Source organism: Temnothorax nylanderi, unplaced genomic scaffold (assembly GCF_030848795.1).
Source record: "Temnothorax nylanderi isolate EJ_2023f unplaced genomic scaffold, tnyl_v1.0 TNYL_tig0108_pilon, whole genome shotgun sequence".
Lineage (NCBI taxonomy): Eukaryota > Metazoa > Arthropoda > Insecta > Hymenoptera > Formicidae > Temnothorax > Temnothorax nylanderi.
In genome coordinates, this window is record NW_027249170.1 from 252,267 (window position 1) to 274,625 (window position 22,359).

Genomic DNA, 22,359 nt, shown 5'->3' on the forward strand with positions numbered 1-22,359 from the left:
TGATCTCGCGTTTAATGTGCTTTGTCATAACGTGTCTATAGTCATGTTTATATTTTACTTTCGAAAGCTTTGACTTATTATTATCGAGTCCTTCTCAAGTGCTTTCGAGAAGGACTCGATACCTATTGTTTCACACGCGACAGCTGATCACGCACGCGTCTCCTTCCCTGGTGAAAAATTTTCTCATATTTTCTCAGAAATTTTGTAAGAATTGAGACTTATAAAAAATGCAGATACTTTCAGAAATAATTAGATGAGAATTTCGTATAAAAATCAGAAAAATTCTGAGCATTCTGAGAAAGTTTGAAAATTTTTATAAAAATTCTGATTAATAATATGAAAACTTCTGAGACATTTTTCCACCAGGGTAGGCTAAAATAGATTGCGGTGAATATTTAACACGTTATATCATACATTATAATATTTAAAAAATTATATAAAAAATTATATAATATTAAAACTGCATCTGTTTATATTATTTTATATACAATAAATTATATATGACACATTTGTACATCTCTTTTTAAAATATCTTTTTAACCGAACTTTTTATAAATAAAATTATAAAGTTAATCTTTATATACAATTTTGATATTAATAATTGTTTATACAAATCCATTTATATTAATCTTCTTTATGCATGTCTTCACAAAAATGCAAAATACGATATTCTTATTGTATAATACTTTATTAACTATTAAAATAAAGTAATGTAAATTGTCATCAGTTTTTACATTAAAACGAGAATTATAAATATGCAACTCTCAGAACTCGATCGTTTCCTCGAGATTCAAGCCGTTCCAACTATAAGCAACGCCGAATTTCCTCTTCGCGGAATCCCGACCGACAAATCGACGCGAGGACACACACGCGTTCCGCAGGAAGCACGAAATTTAACATTGTCGCGAATTCGAGGACGTCGCCGAAAGCGGACACAAATAAATACGCGCAGGAATACGAGCGAACAACGGATTCTTGTGACGGGAAACGGACGTTAAGGACAATAGCGTTACGAATTACATCGATACGCGCATATCGATTAACCGATCGTTCAACCGGGTGGTTTCGCTCTTGCAACTCATCGCGTTGCTTCGCTTTACGGACCACATATTGCATTAAAATAAACTAAATGACCGAAATGACGTCGTTTCTATATTATACATTTACGCTTGAAATTTGAATTATGCAGCATCATCATTTATTATATTAATGCCGTTTCCCCGTAACAATTTATGTAATCTCGCACAATCGTTTGTGTATCTCGCATCAGATCATGAACGGAAGATCTAGATTCTTCTTTCCGTGTCCAACGTATAAAAATCCATGATGAGGAGAGTTCAACTTGTGGAAGAAAGTCATTCCGTGCCAATACAAGCTGTGCACAACGGCCAGACGACCGCCCAAGAGAAACTGCAGATTCCAACATTCTGAAAACAGAAATATAGATGTTAAATTATATATACATAGATTATTGACCAGGAACATAAAAGAAAAGTTAAATCAATGCCGTTCAACTTCAAACTTTATCGCTTAAAACTATGTCGAATATCGCCGAATATCGCGTTTAGCGTTATTTCACGCATTTTTTTTTATCCCTGTCTTTGACATTAAAGTTTGCGCTTCGTCGCTGTTTATACCCTGAGGAACGTCCATGTCTGTGCTGTCCAAAAAGTCCAGCGCGTAATTGTAATCGGACGACCGGGACGACAAATTCACGTTCCACTTCTGCTTCGGGGGACGGGCGTGCAAATAGGATTTCAGATTCGCGGCGTCCACCTCGCACAGACCGCCGAAACTCGAATTCTCGATCACATCGCCGTTCGGACACTTGAACCAGGCCCCTCGCGGAATGATCGCAGCATCCTCGGTAATCGATTCCACGGTGGCCGCGAGACGATCCTCTTCCTTCAGTTCCTTCGGCATAGGATCCTAAAACGTCATTTTTATATATCTTTTCATTATATTAGATTAAACTAGAATTCTAAGAAACCATAGACCTCTGAAGATGTAAAAAATGACATAAAATACTCTTAAGATACATTAATATTCAAAGTAGCCGAATCATCGCGACAATTTTCTTGAATTTCTTGAGTAGATTTTTCTCAGAGCAAATTTAAAGAAAAAGTCATTGTTCGCAATTACCTCGTAATAAGTCTTGGGATCCTCATTTGGCGGAAACGGTGGATTGACGTCGTAAACGTTCGTGACGATGGATGGATCACCTTCGAACTTATTAATCGCCAAGGAGCTCAGAAATCGTCCGCATTTCGTCGCTTTTGGCAGCAGCAGTCAATTCATACCATCTGTGCTGTAAAAAGAAACGTCAGAAATAAACGTTATTTCGATTAATTTTTATTTGCCCAAAACTAGCATTAAAACAAACGTATAGAAATTCCTTTTATAAAAGTAATTAATTTTTTCTTCTAAAATCTAAGATCGGCTTTGTGATATTAACAATTTTTAACCAAATAAATTAACAAATATTTTTTCTTATTAATGTATTTAAAAAAATTATACTGACAAGTTTGATATGTATCATAAACTTGTCTTTATCTCAACAGTATCTTTTTCAAAGGGGCTTCAATTCGCGAAAAATTCAAGAAATTCCTTACCTGTAATAATATACCTGACCGTTCATGCAATCCTTTTCGAAACCGTACGCGACGTGATAGTCGTTTTGTATCCCATTGATCCTGCCCCAATAGTAACATTTTCGAAAGTGATTTTCCGTCTGCAAAATGAGCAGCAAATTCTGCAGCAGGTGCGAGCTTTCGGTACTTATGCAAATACCGGCGCAGCCGAATATATCAAGAGTTTCCAGTAACTTCAAGCAATCCATTTTGCTTACTTAGCTTATAAAAGACCTCGACGACCTCGACATTTCTGACAAACCCTGACGCTCGAAATTGTCTCTTTTCAAATGTTACGTATTAAACGTCATTTAAATGGTGTTCTAAAAAGTCATGCATCGACGATGAGAGTTTATTGCTTTAATAATTTCTTTATTCTTTCTAAGCGTATTAGATGGCAAAACACCAACATTTTACACAAAAAAACAATATGTATATATTTAATGTATAAAATCTCGCAAAATATCATGTTAATTATAAAATATTATTGTTTTTTATTATTTTGTACTTGTATATTTGTTAAGTTTGCTCGTATTACATATAAGACAATAATTACATATAAGACATATAAGATTAATAGACTTTTGTGTTATTAATTGTGAATCCGAGATTAAACTTTCTAATTTTGAAATGTGTTGTCCATCATAGCAACTAGCAAGTAAATAATTTTTACATATAATTACTGAAATAATAAATTTGGCATTTTTGAATGGAATAAGTAAAAAGTAATGAAGAAGATGTTAAATGGTTCATTTATGGAAAAACTGTAAAATTTAAGTCAAGCTCGATATAAATAATGTTAACACGTAAGATTGAAGCAAATTCAGATAACACGATAAATATAATAATTTATTTTTGAGACCATTATTTTAAAATACTTATGTATTGTTAATTAATGATTCAATGCATATCTATTTATTTTCATATTTCTCGTATTATAAGTATGGTTATATGAGATTAATTATGTATATATAATCCTGGAAAGAGTTTAAAATTATTTGATACTTAGAATTTATAATGACACTGGTAAATTTGAAATTAACCGTGATTAATGCTTACCAGTTACGAATGCCAGAAGTCTGTCTATAGAATCGCGACCTTTCCGTCTCGAGAGATCACTAAGAACTGAGGACGATGGTGGTAATAAACATTATATATAGTAAATACGTACTGTCACAAGTTCTAAAGTCGTTAAAGTTGTATCATTATCCGATAAATTCGAATATCGTTATATTGTTACTGACAATGAGATATATCTTTTAGTTATATTTTTTTTAAAACTAGTACGCAATCTTGTAATAAAGTATTTGATATATTATTGACTTGATCTTTACATAAGGTCATATTATCCTCTCTTGCAACATGATTAGTGAACATAAAATAAGTACTATTTTAAACAAATTTTTTAATTTCTTTATTATTATTATTATTATTATTATTGGTAGAATAATGCAAACTTGGAATTAAGCTTTTGTTTATTGGAAATGTAAAATCATAAACAGTTGTAGGATAATTAAATTTAAAATAAAATGCTTGTGAAGAAATAAATAGGAAAGTATGTGAGTTTAAAAGTTGTATTTTTTCTTAATAATTTACATTAAACTCTAATATTATCTTAATTGGAAATGCATTTACAAAGATGTACATATAGTGTGTACAAATATAATAAAATTGAAATTATTTCAAAAAGTAAGCGCTAAGTATTTGAAACCAATTGCAATGTCATTAGAATCAGATAATTAATTGCTTTTTTTATTTTAACATCTTTATTTATATTTAACAATGTTTTATTTATTCACAATGAGAATATGGATATAATAAATTAGGCATATACATAAATTACATCTAAATAGATATGTCGATTACACCAGACATATCAAGAAACACGGTAGCGTGTCTTGCGCCAAGTACACGCGCAAGCGCGAGACCGCCATGTATCTTTACACAAAGGAACGAGTTGCGATCTGTATCGACATTGCACGTCGTTTCAATTAGTGGCTTCGAAATTTTCGATACATGTGTGAATGGAAACATATAAAAAAAAATATCCTTTATTTTGATTTAGAACAAAATATATCAAAAACGGAGATCGAAAAACATTCCCGCGTATAGTTCTTTGTTAGGTTTATAAAATTTTAATTATTTCTATATCATAGATGAATCAGACAATAAAAAAGCTATTACAATAAGAAAGAGGCAGTATAGTATAAGTATAAATTCTTTATTGTGTAAATCAGAAATAAACACTTTACATTGTCAAACATCAAAAATACCAAAAATTAATATACTACATAAATTACATATCAATAAAGAGAAAGAGAGTAAACTTAATAAAAAAAATTAAATTCCTAACATAAAACAATGCAATTTAATTTAAATAATATATTATAAATATTATTATAAAGCTTAAAATATTAAAATAGATATTTAGTATTCTAAATTAAATACATTAAATAATATAACATGTTAATATATATTGTTAATATCTCATCAACATTATGACAAAGCTATTAATATAATAATTAAACATTCATTACATTAATTATATATTAATAATCATATATTATTAATTACTAAAATATATAATAATATTAACACATTATATTATATAAGTAACAATATAAGTAACATACTATATAATATTTGTGTTCTTATTAATAATAGTAATTATTACTAATGTATTATATATATTTGTAGAAGTTATTAAAATAATAAATTATACTTATATACACCCGCATATATGTATATAAACATATGTATGTACATGTATACAATATTAAAATAACTTATACAGTGAGAGAGACTTTTATAATAATATTTAAGATATTCTACGTAGTCACTGGAATAACTATAAAACTCATAAGTAATGGACAATGGATAAACAATACATAAATCTAAATAAATACTGGAGTAACATAAAAGAAATACATAAAAATGTTTTATAACAATTTTTTCAAAAATCTATAATGCTATTGTTTTACTTTATTATTAAGAGCGCATTCCGTTTCACGCATGATGCGCATAACGCATCATTTATCCTTGTTGTTCACCGAATATTAAACAAAAATAAATGATGCATTATGCGCATCAAGCATGAAACGGAATGCACCCTAAATGTAGTTGAATACAGTATGATGTCAAGCATTGCAGTCTTCTATTTTTCGGCCGGCTGGACTGATTCCAAACACGGAAACAAAAGTGTTTTTCTGATTCTCGATTTGAGACAAACGTACATCAATCTTGTTGTGAATATCCGAAATTAATTCAATTACTCTGTTTTTAATAAATTCACGAGTCTATAAAATAATTTTAATATGTTAAAAATTAATTTATAATTTATTCCACTTGTTGTCAACAAATAAATGATTTTGGCACTTAAAAACAATATTTATAATATATTCGCACTTTCGATGCAGCTACAAAATGTCGCGTGTGTATTATGTACATACGTGTACATATATGCATATACGCCCACATATTTGTTTTTGCTCGTGACTTCGTAAATTGATCATATTTAAAATAATAATTATGTTGCATGGAAAATACAAGATTATTGTGTTGAAAATTATATACATGTCATATTATGTCGTGTGTAATCAAGTGACACATAGAGTAGCACATGTTTAATAATAAATGTTGATAATACATTTTCTTGTAATTGTGATAGTACCTTCAAAGGAAGGTATGCAAAATTGAGGTTTTGGAAACTATTTAAAGAAACGAATACGTATTCTTACATATTTTGAGCCGTAGAATGGCTATGAAATTTACGCCTGCAGGAGAAAACGTGGAAAATGAAGTAAAATGTAAAAAAAAAACGTAAAATCATTGAAACCCTGGACAGGGTTTTTAATTAATTATTAACTAATTTTCTTACGTTTTCTTACGTATTTTGAGTCACAGAATCTTTAGTCAACTGTCTGGGGGTACTCAACATATAAAAGGTGTTCCAAGGTGTGAAGTCTGGAAACGATCAAATATCTTGTAAATAATAGATTTTAGAAAAAAATGTTTTAAACAAAAGTTGTTCAAATCAATGAGTAGAAAGAGAAAACACAATAAAAAATAGGGGTTTTTATTTGATAAAATAAAGTTGGCCTTGATCTGACTTTGGCAATGCCACTTATGGTCAAGTTATAACTGCCATTAAATGCATCTTTTTAAACCTTACGACTTCTGTCTAAAACATTTTTTTTTCTAAAATCTATTATTTATAAGATATTTGACTGTTTCCAGATATTTAGGACCTTTATATGTTGAGTACCCCCAGATTGCTGGCTCAAGATTCTGTGAAAAAATATCTAAGAAAACGTAAAAAAATTAGTTAAAAATTAATTAAAAATTTCGTCGAGGAGTTTTAACAATTTCATGTTTTTTCCCATTTTTCTCCATTTTCTATGTTTTTTTCGTAACAGCTGTAATTTTTATAGCTATTTTCAAATTCTAAGAAATATGTAAGAATAAGTAAGATTTATTTGTTTCCCTAACAGTTCACAAAACCTCAATTTTGCATTCCTTCCTTTTATGTATAAATCCTTACCTCGCGAAATAACTTTGAGTTAATGGACTTAAGAGAACAAGCACTGAATTCTAACAATGAATCTCTCTTTATATTCTTCACAAATTTCTTTATCTAAAACACAGATTATTTTATATATTATTTCCTATTTATAAATAACGTTAATCTTATATAGAATATACTTGCTACTATAGTTTTTCAGTTATTTTTATACTATATACTATTCCTTCAACATAAATAAGTAAATTACGTTGAGAATACACCAATTCTTATAAGATTAATAAAATAGAAAGCTAACATGTGAGCAACAATAACGTTTGTTGATATTACCTTATCAAGTTGTTCTTTAGAATATACGTGGTTTATAATATCAATTAATGCTGTTGTCACACTAATTTCTCTGCAAAAACAAAACAAACGATTCTTAATTCGTGTACATATATGATATGTTTTCATGATTACAACTAGAATATATTTATACGGAAGAAAATAATTTACTTGGGTTTTGCTCTCTCCCAATTTTCTAATATATGATCAAGTACTAAGTTATCTCGTGCATGTTTCGCAACATTGTAATGAAAAAAGTTAATGTTATCGATAGTCTCTTCTCTTATATCTTCAAACATCTTTTCATCATAATATTCTGATTTCAAGATGATGGAATTTATGTAAAAATGTTTAGAACAAGCCAGGAACTCTAAATTTATTTTTGTATCTTTTCCAGATAGATTTTCTTTCGCATACATATCATATACACTTATTAAAACAGTTTCATTAGCTATCGATAAACCATTACAATATGTCCATTTCTTCCACCCCGGCAAGGGTTTATGTCTGAAAAGACAAGATATAAAAGTTAGTTTAGAATCTTACATGCATATTTTAAATATTTTTAGATTACTGTATCGGGCATTGTAAGTATAATACAAATGTATGGTTAAAAAAGAACGTTTAAATTACACAGGATTTGTTAAGTGCTGTTGCAGTTTATTTAAGGCCATAGTCTTGCAGCTAGAATCATTGAGAACGCATGCCCATTTTACAGCTTCTTGTCTTAAACATTTTATAGAATAACTGTTGTTCCGATTCTCGTTGTATCCTATTGTTTGAAGAAACGGTTCCAATTGTTCGAGTATGATCATCTAAATATTGTAAAGTTATAAAAATTTTATAATTGTGTATTAAAACTTTTTATTGGTTTATGTAGGAAAAAACGATATAGCGTCCGAATATATACGTCTACTTAAGAATTTTCAAAAAAATAGATGCAACCTAATTAAAAAATTTCGTAACTTTTTTAAATTTTTAATGACACTAAAAGGATCAAATGTGGACTTATTTAAAAAGTTTTTTGAAGACAAACAAAACACCACCAGTTTTAAGTCGCTACCACACCCTCATCCAAAATGGCAACCGTTTAAAATGTAGAAATTTTATGCATCTGGCGTTACCCAAAATCAACTTCGTGGAAGTGGCACGAATCTGATTCTGTGTACTATTTATATTTTGTCAAACGTTTAATTTTCAATTCATTAATTTGTGAACTGAAAAAATAAAAGTTTCTGGCAAAAGTAGAGAGCGCACTATTTCGGGCGTTGTCACGCCACCTATGTGTGATCGTGCGCGAGAAAAGTACCAGATACCTTTGATCTATTAAACTAGTGGACCAAATCAGCAAAATTAAACCGGACTTATCGGATTATTTGTTGATTATATAAAATTTTATTATCAGTAGTACAAATTAGTATCAATTTTGTATGAATTTAATAATAATTGCTAATAATAATTTTGTACCCCGTGTAATTTTCCATAAGGTTTGTGCGGAGTCCTATTATTAAATTGCTTAAATTGCTTAATTGCTTATTATTTAATTGCTTTAATTCTTATTTCATTACAATTAAAGCATATAATGTTTAGACGTAACCATTTTCCTGAATAACATATTTACCTTAAAATGTTTACTTTCATTTAGAAAAGGGAAAATGTAAGATATGCGTTCGATAGCTTTGATCATAGGATACCATGCCACATATTCTGTCTCTTGCGATAAGTATCTTGCAAGTTCCCAAAATATAGAAGCGTTGAGCTGGCTCATCATGGTAAAATAAAACGCGTCATCGATGATTTGGGCACGATTAAGAACATGAATATTCGTATAATTTTTAGAATTGAGGTAACATACAATTCTTCGCCAATTCTCAGTATCGTAGTTGACACGATAATATCCTGTTGTAATATAAATTAATATTATTGACCATTAAATATTTTCCGAAAAAAGATAGAAGGAAGGTGCCAAGTACATAAGTTCAATAAAGTATACATATCAGTTGAATGTACATTACTTGTAAAAAGTTTACTGTTGATGCTCTGAGTTTGAAAGTAGTGTAATTACATACTTTTAAAAATATTTTAAGATGTTTTACTATGTAAAAATAGACTTAACGTCACGAAAAAATTGATCATAATTTTGAGCAAATATATATATTAACGTGCCAAAAATATATTATAAGCTTATCGTTTAAATCTATAGTAAATATGCATAAAAAGTCAGTACTTACCGATTTTATCGCCACTTAAATATGTTGTAGGGGAGGTCTTTCTGAGTAATTCTGGCATTGGTTTAGAAGAAATAGAAAATTAAAGTTTTACAATTTAATTACTTTTTTTAGATATATTATAAAGTAACATTAGTTCTAAAAGAAGTAATTTGCTGATATGTATGGATGGACACGTGTAGGCTACCGCTCCTCCTACGCAAGCAGGAGTGGGTGGTGGTGGACCTTGGTTCGCGTGGAAAGTTAATTAAGAACCCGTTTTTTTTTCTTTTGTCGTTTCGTGTGAAAAGTTGGATCGTGTAAAATTGCTTAATATCTGTAACAGAAATAATTTGTTAAAGCAGAGAATAGTTATATTATATTGAAAAGTATATGTGTAATTTTATATTTTAAAAAATATAAATATATACAAAGTATTCTCTGCTTTAACAATGGCAAAAGCATAAATTGTTGTTTTTCGATATTGTACAGTTCCACATGGGTTTGCAACTTTCCATACGAAGCGACGTTCATCCCACCCCACCCCACCTTTGCTTATAGGGCGAAACAAGGTCTATCATTGTACAGATCGGTTTTTAACTTTCCACCCAAACCGTGGTCCACCCCCACCCACCCCCGCCTACATGTGTACTGTCTATACGAACATATATCAGCAAATTACTTCTTTTAGTAGATATTAAAATTGTGAAACTATAATTTGCTACATCTTCTAAATCAATGTTGTCCCACTTTTTTCTTTCGTAGAATTACCTAGAAACACCTTCCCTACAACATATTTAAGTGGTGATAAAACCTGTGAGTACTGACCTTTTATACATATTTACCAAATATATTTTTTCTAAGAAAGTAATAATCTAATTGCGGCAACTGAAATAAAATTTATACACATAATTGTTTCACTACAATGTTGACATTAAAATATATCCAATAAGATATAATGTATTCGCTCTGTGACATAAATATAAACCATATAGAATCTTAAGAAACATATAAGCCATAGGATAAAAATCGAAGAAAATAAATGGTAACACAAAAAAAATTTGTTATTAAAATAAAAAACAACGCAAAATACTTGGCACTTAAAATATAGCTTAAAATATTTTTGAATAATAAAAATATTTATTCAATTAAATCTATACCTTAATTAAATAATTAATAATTTCACCATAAACTTGATGCAATTTTATTCTATCTGCTTTCGAAGTAACAATGCAATTTACATTACATGCATTTCAAATTTAAATTTATATAATATAACATACTTTTCATAAACTGGGTTTAAATTAAGTAAGAAAAAATGGCATATATATAAGCTTATTTAATACACTGATAAATGATAACATAATATAAATCTATTACCCACTTAAAAATTTCTTATAGAAATAACTCCGAAATATCATACGTTATTGTGGGTATTTGGCTTCACAATTATAGCTAAATACATCTACAATAGTTTTTATTAAAAACTATGTAGTTGTACTATACGTTTGAATTTATTAGTATATTTTTAACGGTTATATTGTGCCTTTCTTTAACTTTTATAAAAATGTAATTTTTTAAATTTATGTAATTAATGTTTAACAATTTTATCATATTGTACTTGAAGATATTTAATCACATTAAATATATGTGCTCCAACAAAATAGTTTGTGACATAAATGTACATGTGCAATAATTTGAATTTAACAATAAAACAATAATATAATCTAAAATTAACAGTACCTATAATATAAAAAATTAAATTTATAGTGTAGTAAAGCTGTATAAAAATAAATTTAACCTTTGGTTGTCACCCGGAGTCAAAGTGACCTTAGACTATTTTTTTATATTAAAGTAACATATCTTAAGAGTATTATTCAAAATTTTGAGAAAAAAGCACTGGAAAATAAAAGTTATGATTTTGTTATTTTTCCGGAACTTACATTTTTTTAAGGATTATTTTGAACATGATGCCTCTCAAAAAGTTAATTTTTTTCTAATGAGAATATATTCTACAATGTTTAAACTTAATTCTAGAATTTTTTGCGATCCACTTAAATTGTTAGTTTTTGAACAACAGCTGCTTGAAAATTGGTTGGGGTCAAATTGACCCCGTGTGACAAACGTGTTCGAAAAAAGAGGTGTGACAACCGAGGGTAATAACCTTGACATTGATATACTTGATTGGAGTTAAATTTGCTTCTTTATTGTTTTACTAGATTTTGATTATGCGAAATAAATGCAAAGATACAAGAAAATAATCGTTTAATACTTACCAATTTGTTGCAAGTTCTCTATTATCCAGTCATCTTCTTTAAAAGGCCTAGATGAAGAGACCTTATCTTTAAAAGCAACTATAGTAGGTGAAGTATTATAAAAATTGTTGTACGATTGCGTAGTAGATGTCAAAGGTATCCACCATCTTGTCTTTGATGCATTTTTCATTCTTACGGTAAAATGGCTCTCATTGTTATAATTACATGTTACATTTAGAACAGGATAATGATCTTGACTTATCCAAGGATATATCATCTCTGTTATGTTAATTTTTGGTGATATTATTGTTGATGATTCATTATAAGCAATTTGCATGGCAGTCCAGAAATCATCCGGAGTAGCTGATCTAACAAAAATTTCGCAAAATTTAATCACGTTAATACAGTATATGTAATGCAACACATATTACATTAAAAAGTAAAATTTGTTGCTAAATTTATTTCTGTATGTTAGCAGCTGATGTCAGTATACATAATTTTAACAAAAGATAAGACAAGAAGTTACAGGGAAAAAGATAGAAAGAATTTATATGATACAATCTAATATAACTTGTTGAAGAATGAATTCTAAAAAAATATGCACTTACTTAGAGATGTAAAGAGTAAAAGAATACGTGAGTCATTAATATATTGCATTAATATATTGAAATCATGATTAGATATTAAGTAAAAAAAGGACTTATCAGAATATTTTAAAATAAGTTGAACATTGAAAAAAATAATTAAGGACGTTCTCCGGTCCTTATACTAGAGAAAATCGATTTTCTTAGGATTTTCTTGAAACTGTGAATATACGTTAATTTAGGTGTGCTTTATGCGTGGTATAAATTTCAGTACCTCTTCCGGTATAAAAAATAAAGATACTGAGCCTCAAAGTTTCAAAAAAAAAATTTAAATTTAATTTTTTTTTAGTTTTGGCATTTTTTCCTTATAGAACTCGACGAGAGGAGCAACTTTGGTCCTCTTGGCCAACCTCGTATCTCTTACCGTTTGGCCTGGAAAACCTTTTCATTAGTAAAAGTTGAAACTTTGAGGCTCAGTATCTTTATTTTTTATACCGGAAGAGGTACTGAAATTTATACCACGCATAAAGCACACCTAAATTAACGTATATTCACAGTTTCAAGAAAATCCTAAGAAAATCGATTTTCTCTCGTATAAGGACCGGAGAACGTCCTTAAACTGAGAATTGATAAAGAGAAATAATAGCGAAGATAATACTAAAGAAATTAAGAGAAAATAATGAAATGTAAGTTAGTAAAAAACGTAAAAAATGTAAAAAATAAGGGAAAAGAAATAAAAGCAAAAAATTCTTAAAACTATTATTAAGTAAAAATAGGAAGTAGTATAATAGGAAGAACTAATCAAACAAATCATCAAAAATCGTCAATATAAAACCAAGAAAGAAAATAAAAATTAGCTCGGGGTTATGGACATGTGGAAAGAAAATAGAGATAAGTTAATCACATTCGAAGAGAAGAAAAAGTAATATATTAAAAGCATAAAAGATACGTTTCTTGTAAATAGTACAGAAATAAATATAAATGAATACAAGTTTGGGAGAAACTTGAAGACAATATGAAAAAAAAGTAATAAGAACAGAAATATATACTTACTGTTTTTGTAAATATATATCGGTACCGATCAGAAACACTTGATCGCCTACTATATGTTGCAACATGCGCAATATAGCAGGTGCTATAACAAATGACATTATAAAATAATTAGATATAGTTAACTAAATTTATTAACAGCAATAAAAAATTTGTAATTTTGTAAATTTTATTTTTTACATCTTGTACTTTTTTATATTACCTTTGATATAATAGGAGAAAGAGAAAATTGAATTAATATCAGAGATCATGTTGCCTTTTTGTTCCCACGATGTAAGAGGTTCCATAATTCCTTGGCCGTCCAAATAGAGAGATTCTTGCAGAATTTGGACAACAAACAAATCTGACATGCGAGTATTTGGAATAATCTAGAAACGAAAGCTTACATGATGATAAGAGTAATCACGGAATATTTAATTTGAGTGAATGCTTTAACTAGCAATATGCAACAGCACCACTTGCACGCTGTTACTGCAGTTATTTTGATATTTTTCATTAAGCTTAAAAATATGCATAAACACTTTCAAAGTAAGTATATTTTACAATTTTGTAGATAGCATTGAAAATAATTGAACTAGGATTCCTAAAATCTCTCCCAGTATATATCATTTTGAAAAAGTACACTCTATTTTTAAGTAAAATATTATAAGAGATGTATAAACAATTAACCTTATCAATGATTTTTGATGCAAAAAGAACCGTAGCAATACCCTCATTTAACCAGAAGTGGGACCACCACGATGGACGTGTCGTAGAACTCAACCATTGTCGTGTTATTTTGCGTCCGATTAAACACGTTATTATCATTTTGCGAGCAACATTATCTCTCTCTTCATCATAAATAATATCTTCGTCTCTGAAAGTCATTTATGTATATATATTGAACTATTCTTTACCTTGTTTCTTTATTTATTGCTTCCTTAATTTTATTTGGTATATCATAATTACTTGCATTCAAATATTACTCAGACTAGTCAGACTTAATGTAATTCAGAATGAATAAAGATAAGCGAATATCATTTTATTTTAATAGATATGAGAAGAAGTTGTAATATATTTTTATTTAATACAAATTTGTTTACTTAATTTATCAAAAAAATAATTATTAATCTCAATATGTAACTTTATAAAAAATATATTTAAAATTTTATATATAACTTTCGCTATAGTTTACACCTCTAATAGTATGATTACGTTTCAGCTTACCACAATTCCTAGCAAAACATATTTGCAAAAAATATTTTTAAAAAAATACATTAAAAAAATTTATTTACAACTTATCATATATCTGTAATTGCTGTAAGAAAAAATGTATACGAAACTGTTAAAATTAATTAACTAATTAGAAAACAAAAATAATTTTAACTATTAAAATGTTCTGTGATAACTATTAAAAATCTTTCATTGCCACACATTTTTTTAAACAACCAACCACTTATCTGTTGTGGCATGCTGTCATCGATGAATATCGCATTGACACCTTTAACAAATCGACATTTAAAGCCTCGATATTTTAATGAGTATTAAAATTAGCACTTTCTCTAAAACTTATACAAAAGTAAATAAAAAAGAAGGACGTGTTTAATAGTCATAACTCTTTTTATATTGTAATTGATCAACTCAATGAAACGAATATATATTTTGTACTGATTTTATTTTAGTAAATTTCTTATTTTAGTTATAAAATAAATTTGCTTTTTCTTAGGAACAGAATTTACATCTCAGTTATGCACATATATATTACTAAAATTATAATATGTATGTACAATCATGTCATGAAACCAACTTAACAATGAAAATATACAAAATTCTGAATTATTTCGTTAAAAAAGCAAAAGTAAATCTATCTCTTAATCCGTTATGCATTAATGTTTGATTGCAGTTAAAAAATATCTAACCATATACATATATGTTACCTGTAAAGTATAAGTCCCCACTTTGCCATGCCATCATCTATCAAGCCTGGAACCGCGAAATGTTGTTGCATTGGATAAATATTCAATTGATTCGTAACGTTTGCCATAACGCGACTTGTAAATTTTAAATCATGTTCAAATTGCTGCTTGCCTCTCAAGGTTACATTTTTAGAGACAATTGTTTCAGGCAAATTGCACAACACTATAGCTACAAGATAAGCGGGCATTGCAGGAGTTTCTTCAAAATGTGTTTCTACAATGTCATCATTAACACGGACTCTCTTTGCATAATGCGTATTCGATAAAACCGTGTACTTTTTGTGGTGCTGTACGATAATTTTAAATGTAGCTTTTATTCCTGGCTCGTCCCAACATGGAAATGTTTGTCGTATTCCAGTAGCCCAGTTATTACGTGTTCCGACAAACCATCTACGAATTTTAACATTATCTCAAATAAAGATAAATTTTTAAACTGTGTTAGTGTTAAAATATGGCATAGGAGTAACGCGTAGGAATAACGCGTATGGCATAGGAGTAAATACGTACGATTACGTGTTACAATTAAAAAATATTTTATTATATTATTATTTATTATGCGCATTTCTGTTATTATTTTGTATCTTTACATTATTCTATTATATTATTCTATTATATTTGTACAGTATAATATGTAATAATGTCTTTATAGCATGCAACATATACGAAACATAAAATTCACGATTGCTTTTAAAGTGTGGAAATTTTATATAAATGTAACAATTAGAGCTTCTTTCAACATTTGATATTTCTATGGTTTAAATTTTAAATTGTCTTAATAGTATCTTCTAAATTAAAGATACGGATAAAGATAAGCTTGGATTAATATGACGAATACTTTGTTCTTAATGCATTACATACGTTAACTACATGCATTCATGTATTTAATTGTAGCGTAAAAGAAAGTATTACAAAAAATTATACTAAACAATATATTATTTATTTATATTAAAACATTAGAAAATAAAATCTATACAATGGTAACAAAATGTAGGATGAAACAAGGAAACGAACAAATAAAAAATGTTCGGTGTAATATTTTGCATTATGTGTAAATGATTTCAATTACGTATTCCCTATCTTTAACTGAAGTTATTAAAAGACGTTCTTTATAATTCTCTAAAATATTTCAGAGTGTCTTCCTCACGCATTCTTTATATCTAATAGCATATTTATAAAATTTCTTATAATCGGTTAAAATAGTCAACATTTAGATATAAACAATTTAATTATTAATTTTTTTTAAATGAATATATTCATGTATATGTTCTTGTTAGTTTTAAATCTACTCACTCTCTATCTCCTTTTTCGTTTATAAACGGAGTCTTGAAGAAACCACCCATATCGGAGCCACTCATATCGGATATGATACCCATATATTCCATATTCAGAGTATAATTACCAGGTGTTAGATCATAGTTAAAATAAATATACGTAACTTCCATTTTCTCAATGTAAAAATATGTATCTGCGATATGTTTGGTTCTTTTACGCATATCAATATTTTCAATTGTTGTTGCATTTTCAATTATATCCAAACATATTGAGTGCAAGAATATCGTCCTCGTTTGTTCGTAAATGGTGATGTTGACATTGGATTTTCCATGGAAGATATTCTTTTCAATGTCTACTTCTAACTTAATCTTATAATGCTTCGGTACTACATATTTCTCCAATGGGTAATTAATTTTGGCGCAAACTTCCGTAAGAAACATTTTTTTAGAAACAGAAGCCATAATGAACATTACATTGAATAGTAATTTGAATAATTCCATGATAATTTTCTAAACAGGTTCAGTGGTGTTTGTAGAAATAAGCCTAAGTTAGAAGAAAAAGAAACATGAAATTTAAAGTAAATATTTGTAAACACAGGAAAACATTATAACAATTTTGTATGTACATTCCGTTACATGTACAATTAAGTTTATGCTCTCGAGGCGTTTTTGAGATTTGTGCGCTTTGATGCTACTAATTGTAATTTTTGTTTTGGCTAAGCGTATTAGATGGCAAAACAAATACTTTAGTTTATATTTTATACATAGGTATATGTTAGGTTTCTTTGTCTCTCATGTCAGTTCAATTCAAACATTAATGCTTTTCTTATTGTAAAAATTTCGCGATACAATAGAGACTTTTTGTGATTGTGTAACAAACTAAGATTGAGATTAAATTTTGTTTCCCCATCTAACAGGCATCTTTCTTTCGTTTAAACCCAACACATTATTATTACAAGTATTTAATACACTTTGGATAAATTAAAAATTTCTTTATCACACATTTTTTTATTTTATGTATAATAGTTGATATTTAAAGTCGTGTTAACTACCATTACTTATTGCTACCATTTGATTAATCACCCGAGGATTACAAAGTTTTCTAAATCATAAAAATTTTGCACAAAAGAAGCAATATGTATACATTTAATGTATAACATCTCGCAAAATACCATGTTAATTATGAAATATTATTGTTTTTTTTTTTTATTATTTTGCACGGATATTTATCGTTTGTTCGAATTACATATAAGACAACATTAATAGACTTTTGTGTTACTAATTGTGATACGAGATTAAACTTTCTAATTTTGAAATGCGTTGTCCATCATAGCAACTAGCAAGTAAATAATTTTTACATATAATTACTGAAATAATAAAGTTGGCATTTTTGAATGGAATAAGTAAAAAGTAATGAAGAAGATATTAAATGGTTCATTTATGGAAAAACTGTAAAATTTAAGTGAAGCTCAATATAAATAAGGTTAACACTTCAATAAGACTGAAGCAAGTTCAGATAACACTATAAATATAATAATTTATTTTTGTATTTTATCATTTTTTCAAAATATTTAGTTATTGTTAATGATTTAATAAAAACTATACTTTCATATTTTGCGTATTATAATATGGTTGTATGAGATTGATTCAAATATAAATAAAAATATATATAATAGAAAGATCTTACAATAATTTGATACACAGAATTTACAATAATACGGATAAATTCGAAATTAACTGTAATTAATGCTTACCAGTTACGAATTGCTGATCCCAGAAGTCTGTCTATAGAATCGCGACCTTTTCGTTTCGAGAGATCACTTTAAACTGACGACGGTGTTGGTTTATCTAAGAACGATTTTCTTTGTTTAACTTACTATGTTGATCTCGCGTTTAATGTGCTTTGTCATAACGTGTCTATAGTGACTATAGTCATGTTTATATTTTACTTTCGAAAGCTTTGACTTATTATTATCGAGTCCTTCTCAAGTGCTTTCGAGAAGGACTCGATACCTTATTGTTTCACACGCGACAGCTGATCACGCGTCTCCTTCCCTGGTGAAAAATTTTCTCATATTTTCTCAGAAATTTTGTAAGAATTGAGACTTATAAAAAATGCAGATACTTTCAGAAATAATTAGATGAGAATTTCGTATAAAAATCAGAAAAATTCTGAGCATTCTGAGAAAGTTTGAAAATTTTTTTAAAAATTCTGATTAATAAAATGAAAACTTCTGAGACATTTTTCCACCAGGGTAGGCTAAAATAGATTGCGGTGAATATTTAACACGTTATATCATACATTATAATATTTAAAAAATTATATAAAAAATTAAATAATATTAAAACTGCATCTGTTTATATTATTTTATATACAATAAATTATATATAACACATTTGTACATCTCTTTTTAAAATATCTTTTTAACCGAACTTTTTATAAATAAAATTATAAAGTTAATCTTTATATACAATTTTGATATTAATAATTGTTTATACAAATCCATTTATATTAATCTTCTTTATGCATGTCTTCACAAAAATGCAAAATACGATATTCTTATTGTATAATACTTTATTAACTATTAAAATAATGTAATGTAAATTGTCATCAGTTTTTACATTAAAACGAAAATTATAAATATGCAACTCTCAGAACTCGATCGTTTCCTCGAGATTCAAGCCGTTCCAACTATAAGCCACGCCGAATTTCCTCTTCGCGGAATCCCGACCGACAAATCGACGCGAGGACACACACGCGTTCCGTAGGAAGCACGAAATTTAACATTGTCGCGAATTCGAGGACGTCGCCGAAAGCGGACACAAATAAATACGCGCAGGAATACGAGCGAACAACGGATTCTTGTGACGGGAAACGGACGTTAAGGACAATAGCGTTACGAATTACATCGATACGCGCGTATCGATTAACCAATCGTTCAACCGGGTGGTTTCGCTCTTGCAACTCATCGCGTTGCTTCGCTTTACGGACCACATATTGCATTAAAATAAACTAAATGACCGAAATGACGTCGTTTCTATATTATACATTTACGCTTGAAATTTGAATTATGCAGCATCATCATTTATTATATTAATGCCGTTTCCCCGTAACAATTTATGTAATCTCGCACAATCGTTTGTGTATCTCGCATCAGATCATGAACGGAAGATCTAGATTCTTCTTTCCGTGTCCAACGTATAAAAATCCATGATGAGGTGAGTTCAACTTGTGGAAGAAAGTCATTCCGTGCCAATACAAGCTGTGCACAACGGCCAGACGACCGCCCAAGAGAAACTGCAGATTCCAACATTCTGAAAACAGAAATATAGATGTTAAATTATATATACATAGATTATTGACCAGGAACATAAAAGAAAAGTTAAATCAATGCCGTTCAACTTCAAACTTTATCGCTTAAAACTATGTCGAATATCGCCGAATATCGCGTTTAGCGTTATTTCACGCATTTTTTTTATCCCTGTCTTTGACATTAAAGTTTGCGCTTCGTCGCTGTTTATACCCTGAGGAACGTCCATGTCTGTGCTGTCCAAAAAGTCCAGCGCGTAATTGTAATCGGACGACCGGGACGACAAATTCACGTTCCACTTCTGCTTCGGGGGACGGGCGTGCAAATAGGATTTCAGATTCGCGGCGTCCACCTCGCACAGACCGCCGAAACTCGAATTCTCGATCACATCGCCGTTCGGACACTTGAACCAGGCCCCTCGCGGAATGATCGCAGCATCCTCGGTAATCGATTCCACGGTGGCCGCGAGACGATCCTCTTCCTTCAGTTCCTTCGGCATAGGATCCTAAAACGTCATTTTTATATATCTTTTCATTATATTAGATTAAACTAGAATTCTAAGAAACCATAGACCTCTGAAGATGTAAAAAATGACATAAAATACTCTTAAGATACATTAATATTCAAAGTAGCCGAATCATCGCGACAATTTTCTTGAATTTCTTGAGTCGATTTTTCTCAGAGCAAATTTAAAGAAAAAGTCATTGTTCGCAATTACCTCGTAATAAGTCTTGGGATCCTCATTTGGCGGAAACGGTGGATTGACGTCGTAAACGTTCGTGACGATGGATGGATCACCTTCGAACTTATTAATCGCCAAGGGGCTCAGAAATCGTCCGCATTTCGTCGCTTTTGGCAGCAGCAGCCAATTCATACCATCTGTGCTGTAAAAAGAAACGTCAGAAATAAACGTTATTTCGGTTTATTTTTATTTGCCCAAAACTAGCATTAAAACAAACGTATAGAAATTCCTTTTATAAAAGTAATTAATTTTTTCTTCTAAAATCTGAGATCGGCTTTGTGATATTAACAATTTTTAACCAAATAAATTAACAAATATTTTTTCTTATTAATGTATTTAAAAAAATTATACTGACAAGTTTGATATGTATCATAAACTTGTTTTTATCTCAACAGTATCTTTTTCAAAGGGGTTTAAATTCGCGAAAAATTCAAGAAATTCCTTACCTGTAATAATATACCTGACCGTTCATGCAATCCTTTTCGAAACCGTACGCGACGTGATAGTCGTTTTGTATCCCATTGATCCTGCCCCAATAGTAACATTTTCGAAAGTGATTTTCCGTCTGCAAAATGAGCAGCGAATTCTGCAGCAGCTGCGAGCTTTCGGTACTTATGCAAATACCGGCGCAGCCGAATATATCAAGAGTTTCCAGTAACTTCAAGCATTCCATTTTGTTTACTTTATAATAGCTTATGAAGACCTCGACATTTCTGATAATCCCTGACGCTCGAGATTGTCTCTTTTCAAATGTTACGTATTAAACGTCATTTAAATGGTGTTCTAAAAAGTCATGCATCGACGATGAGAGTTTATTTTATTCTTTCTAGATTTTCCTACTCGGAAACGCTCAAATCGACGTTTCTGCATCAGGCTCTAAAAGAAAACAGACGTTATTACACTTGATAAATAATTATAAAATTTTAATGAAATATTCGATCCTGAGAATCTGGAAACATATACAATAAATTCAATATATAGCTATAATATTAAAGAAACTACAGTAGGAATCCGTTAATTATTCTTAAAAATCTGAATGTTGGATATCCGCAGATTTATATATCTACATATTAAAAAATCTAACAAATGTAATACGAAAATTGATGAAGAAGCGTGTCATCCCGTTGTAAGAAAGACACTATCGCCAACGGTCAAATCACGTTTTTAATGTACAAGTTCTCGTCCGATCACTTAAGTCAAGCAACGTTGAGCGCGGTCAGTACTTAAATGGGTGACCGTTTGGGAACACCGCGTACTGTTGACATTTCTTTTTTTTTCTTTTTTTTCTTTTTCTTTTCTTTTTTAAATTTAGAAATAATATGTTAAAAAAGCTACAATAAGAATTTATTTTATAAAATTGAATTGTAAAGAGCCATCATCATTGCTCCAATTCGCACGTGCTCAGCTTCGTTGCAAGACTTGCAAGCAGCTGCGAGACAGAGAAGTCGCACAGCTGATACTGCTGATAGTGTCGAGTTTTGAAACAAGACGAGCATGTCATCGGACGA

At 29.5% G+C, this 22,359-nt stretch overlaps 3 protein-coding genes and 1 pseudogene across 4 annotated transcripts; 1 reads left to right on the top strand and 3 right to left on the bottom strand.

The window, feature by feature from the left end:
• Positions 1-669: 669 nt before the first annotated feature.
• On the bottom strand, positions 670-3,741 carry LOC139775918 (radial spoke head protein 9 homolog). 2 transcript variants are annotated; one of them, XM_071712295.1, is made up of 5 exons: positions 3,690-3,741; positions 2,613-2,953; positions 2,143-2,308; positions 1,638-1,929; positions 670-1,427 (listed from the first exon to the last, which is right to left on the bottom strand). In XM_071712295.1, exons 4-5 carry the CDS (start codon positions 1,921-1,923, stop codon positions 1,267-1,269), a joined length of 447 nt encoding a protein of 148 aa, XP_071568396.1. In that variant the 5' UTR covers positions 1,924-1,929; positions 2,143-2,308; positions 2,613-2,953; positions 3,690-3,741; the 3' UTR covers positions 670-1,266. The 2 variants fall into 2 exon arrangements, with proteins under 2 accessions (XP_071568396.1, XP_071568397.1); XM_071712296.1 differs by having other exon boundaries at positions 2,613-2,731; positions 3,690-3,733.
• A 1,542-nt stretch (positions 3,742-5,283) lies between these two features.
• Positions 5,284-18,942, bottom strand: LOC139775883 (thyrotropin-releasing hormone-degrading ectoenzyme-like). Its single transcript, XM_071712226.1, has 13 exons — positions 18,553-18,942; positions 16,818-17,342; positions 15,489-15,917; positions 14,242-14,428; positions 13,775-13,940; positions 13,576-13,657; positions 11,960-12,306; positions 9,098-9,375; positions 8,110-8,291; positions 7,648-7,983; positions 7,480-7,549; positions 7,171-7,263; positions 5,284-5,926 (listed from the first exon to the last, which is right to left on the bottom strand). Exons 2-13 carry the CDS (start codon positions 17,297-17,299, stop codon positions 5,768-5,770), a joined length of 2,811 nt encoding a protein of 936 aa, XP_071568327.1. The 5' UTR covers positions 17,300-17,342; positions 18,553-18,942; the 3' UTR covers positions 5,284-5,767.
• A 413-nt stretch (positions 18,943-19,355) lies between these two features.
• On the bottom strand, positions 19,356-21,882 carry LOC139775902 (radial spoke head protein 9 homolog). The gene is made up of 4 exons (XM_071712267.1): positions 21,298-21,882; positions 20,828-20,993; positions 20,323-20,614; positions 19,356-20,113 (listed from the first exon to the last, which is right to left on the bottom strand). The coding sequence occupies exons 1-4, from the start codon at positions 21,522-21,524 to the stop codon at positions 19,953-19,955; spliced, it is 846 nt and encodes a 281-aa protein (XP_071568368.1). The 5' UTR covers positions 21,525-21,882; the 3' UTR covers positions 19,356-19,952.
• A 112-nt stretch (positions 21,883-21,994) lies between these two features.
• On the top strand, positions 21,995-22,115 carry LOC139775936 (5S ribosomal RNA; annotated as a pseudogene).
• The last annotated feature ends 244 nt before the right edge of the window (positions 22,116-22,359 follow it).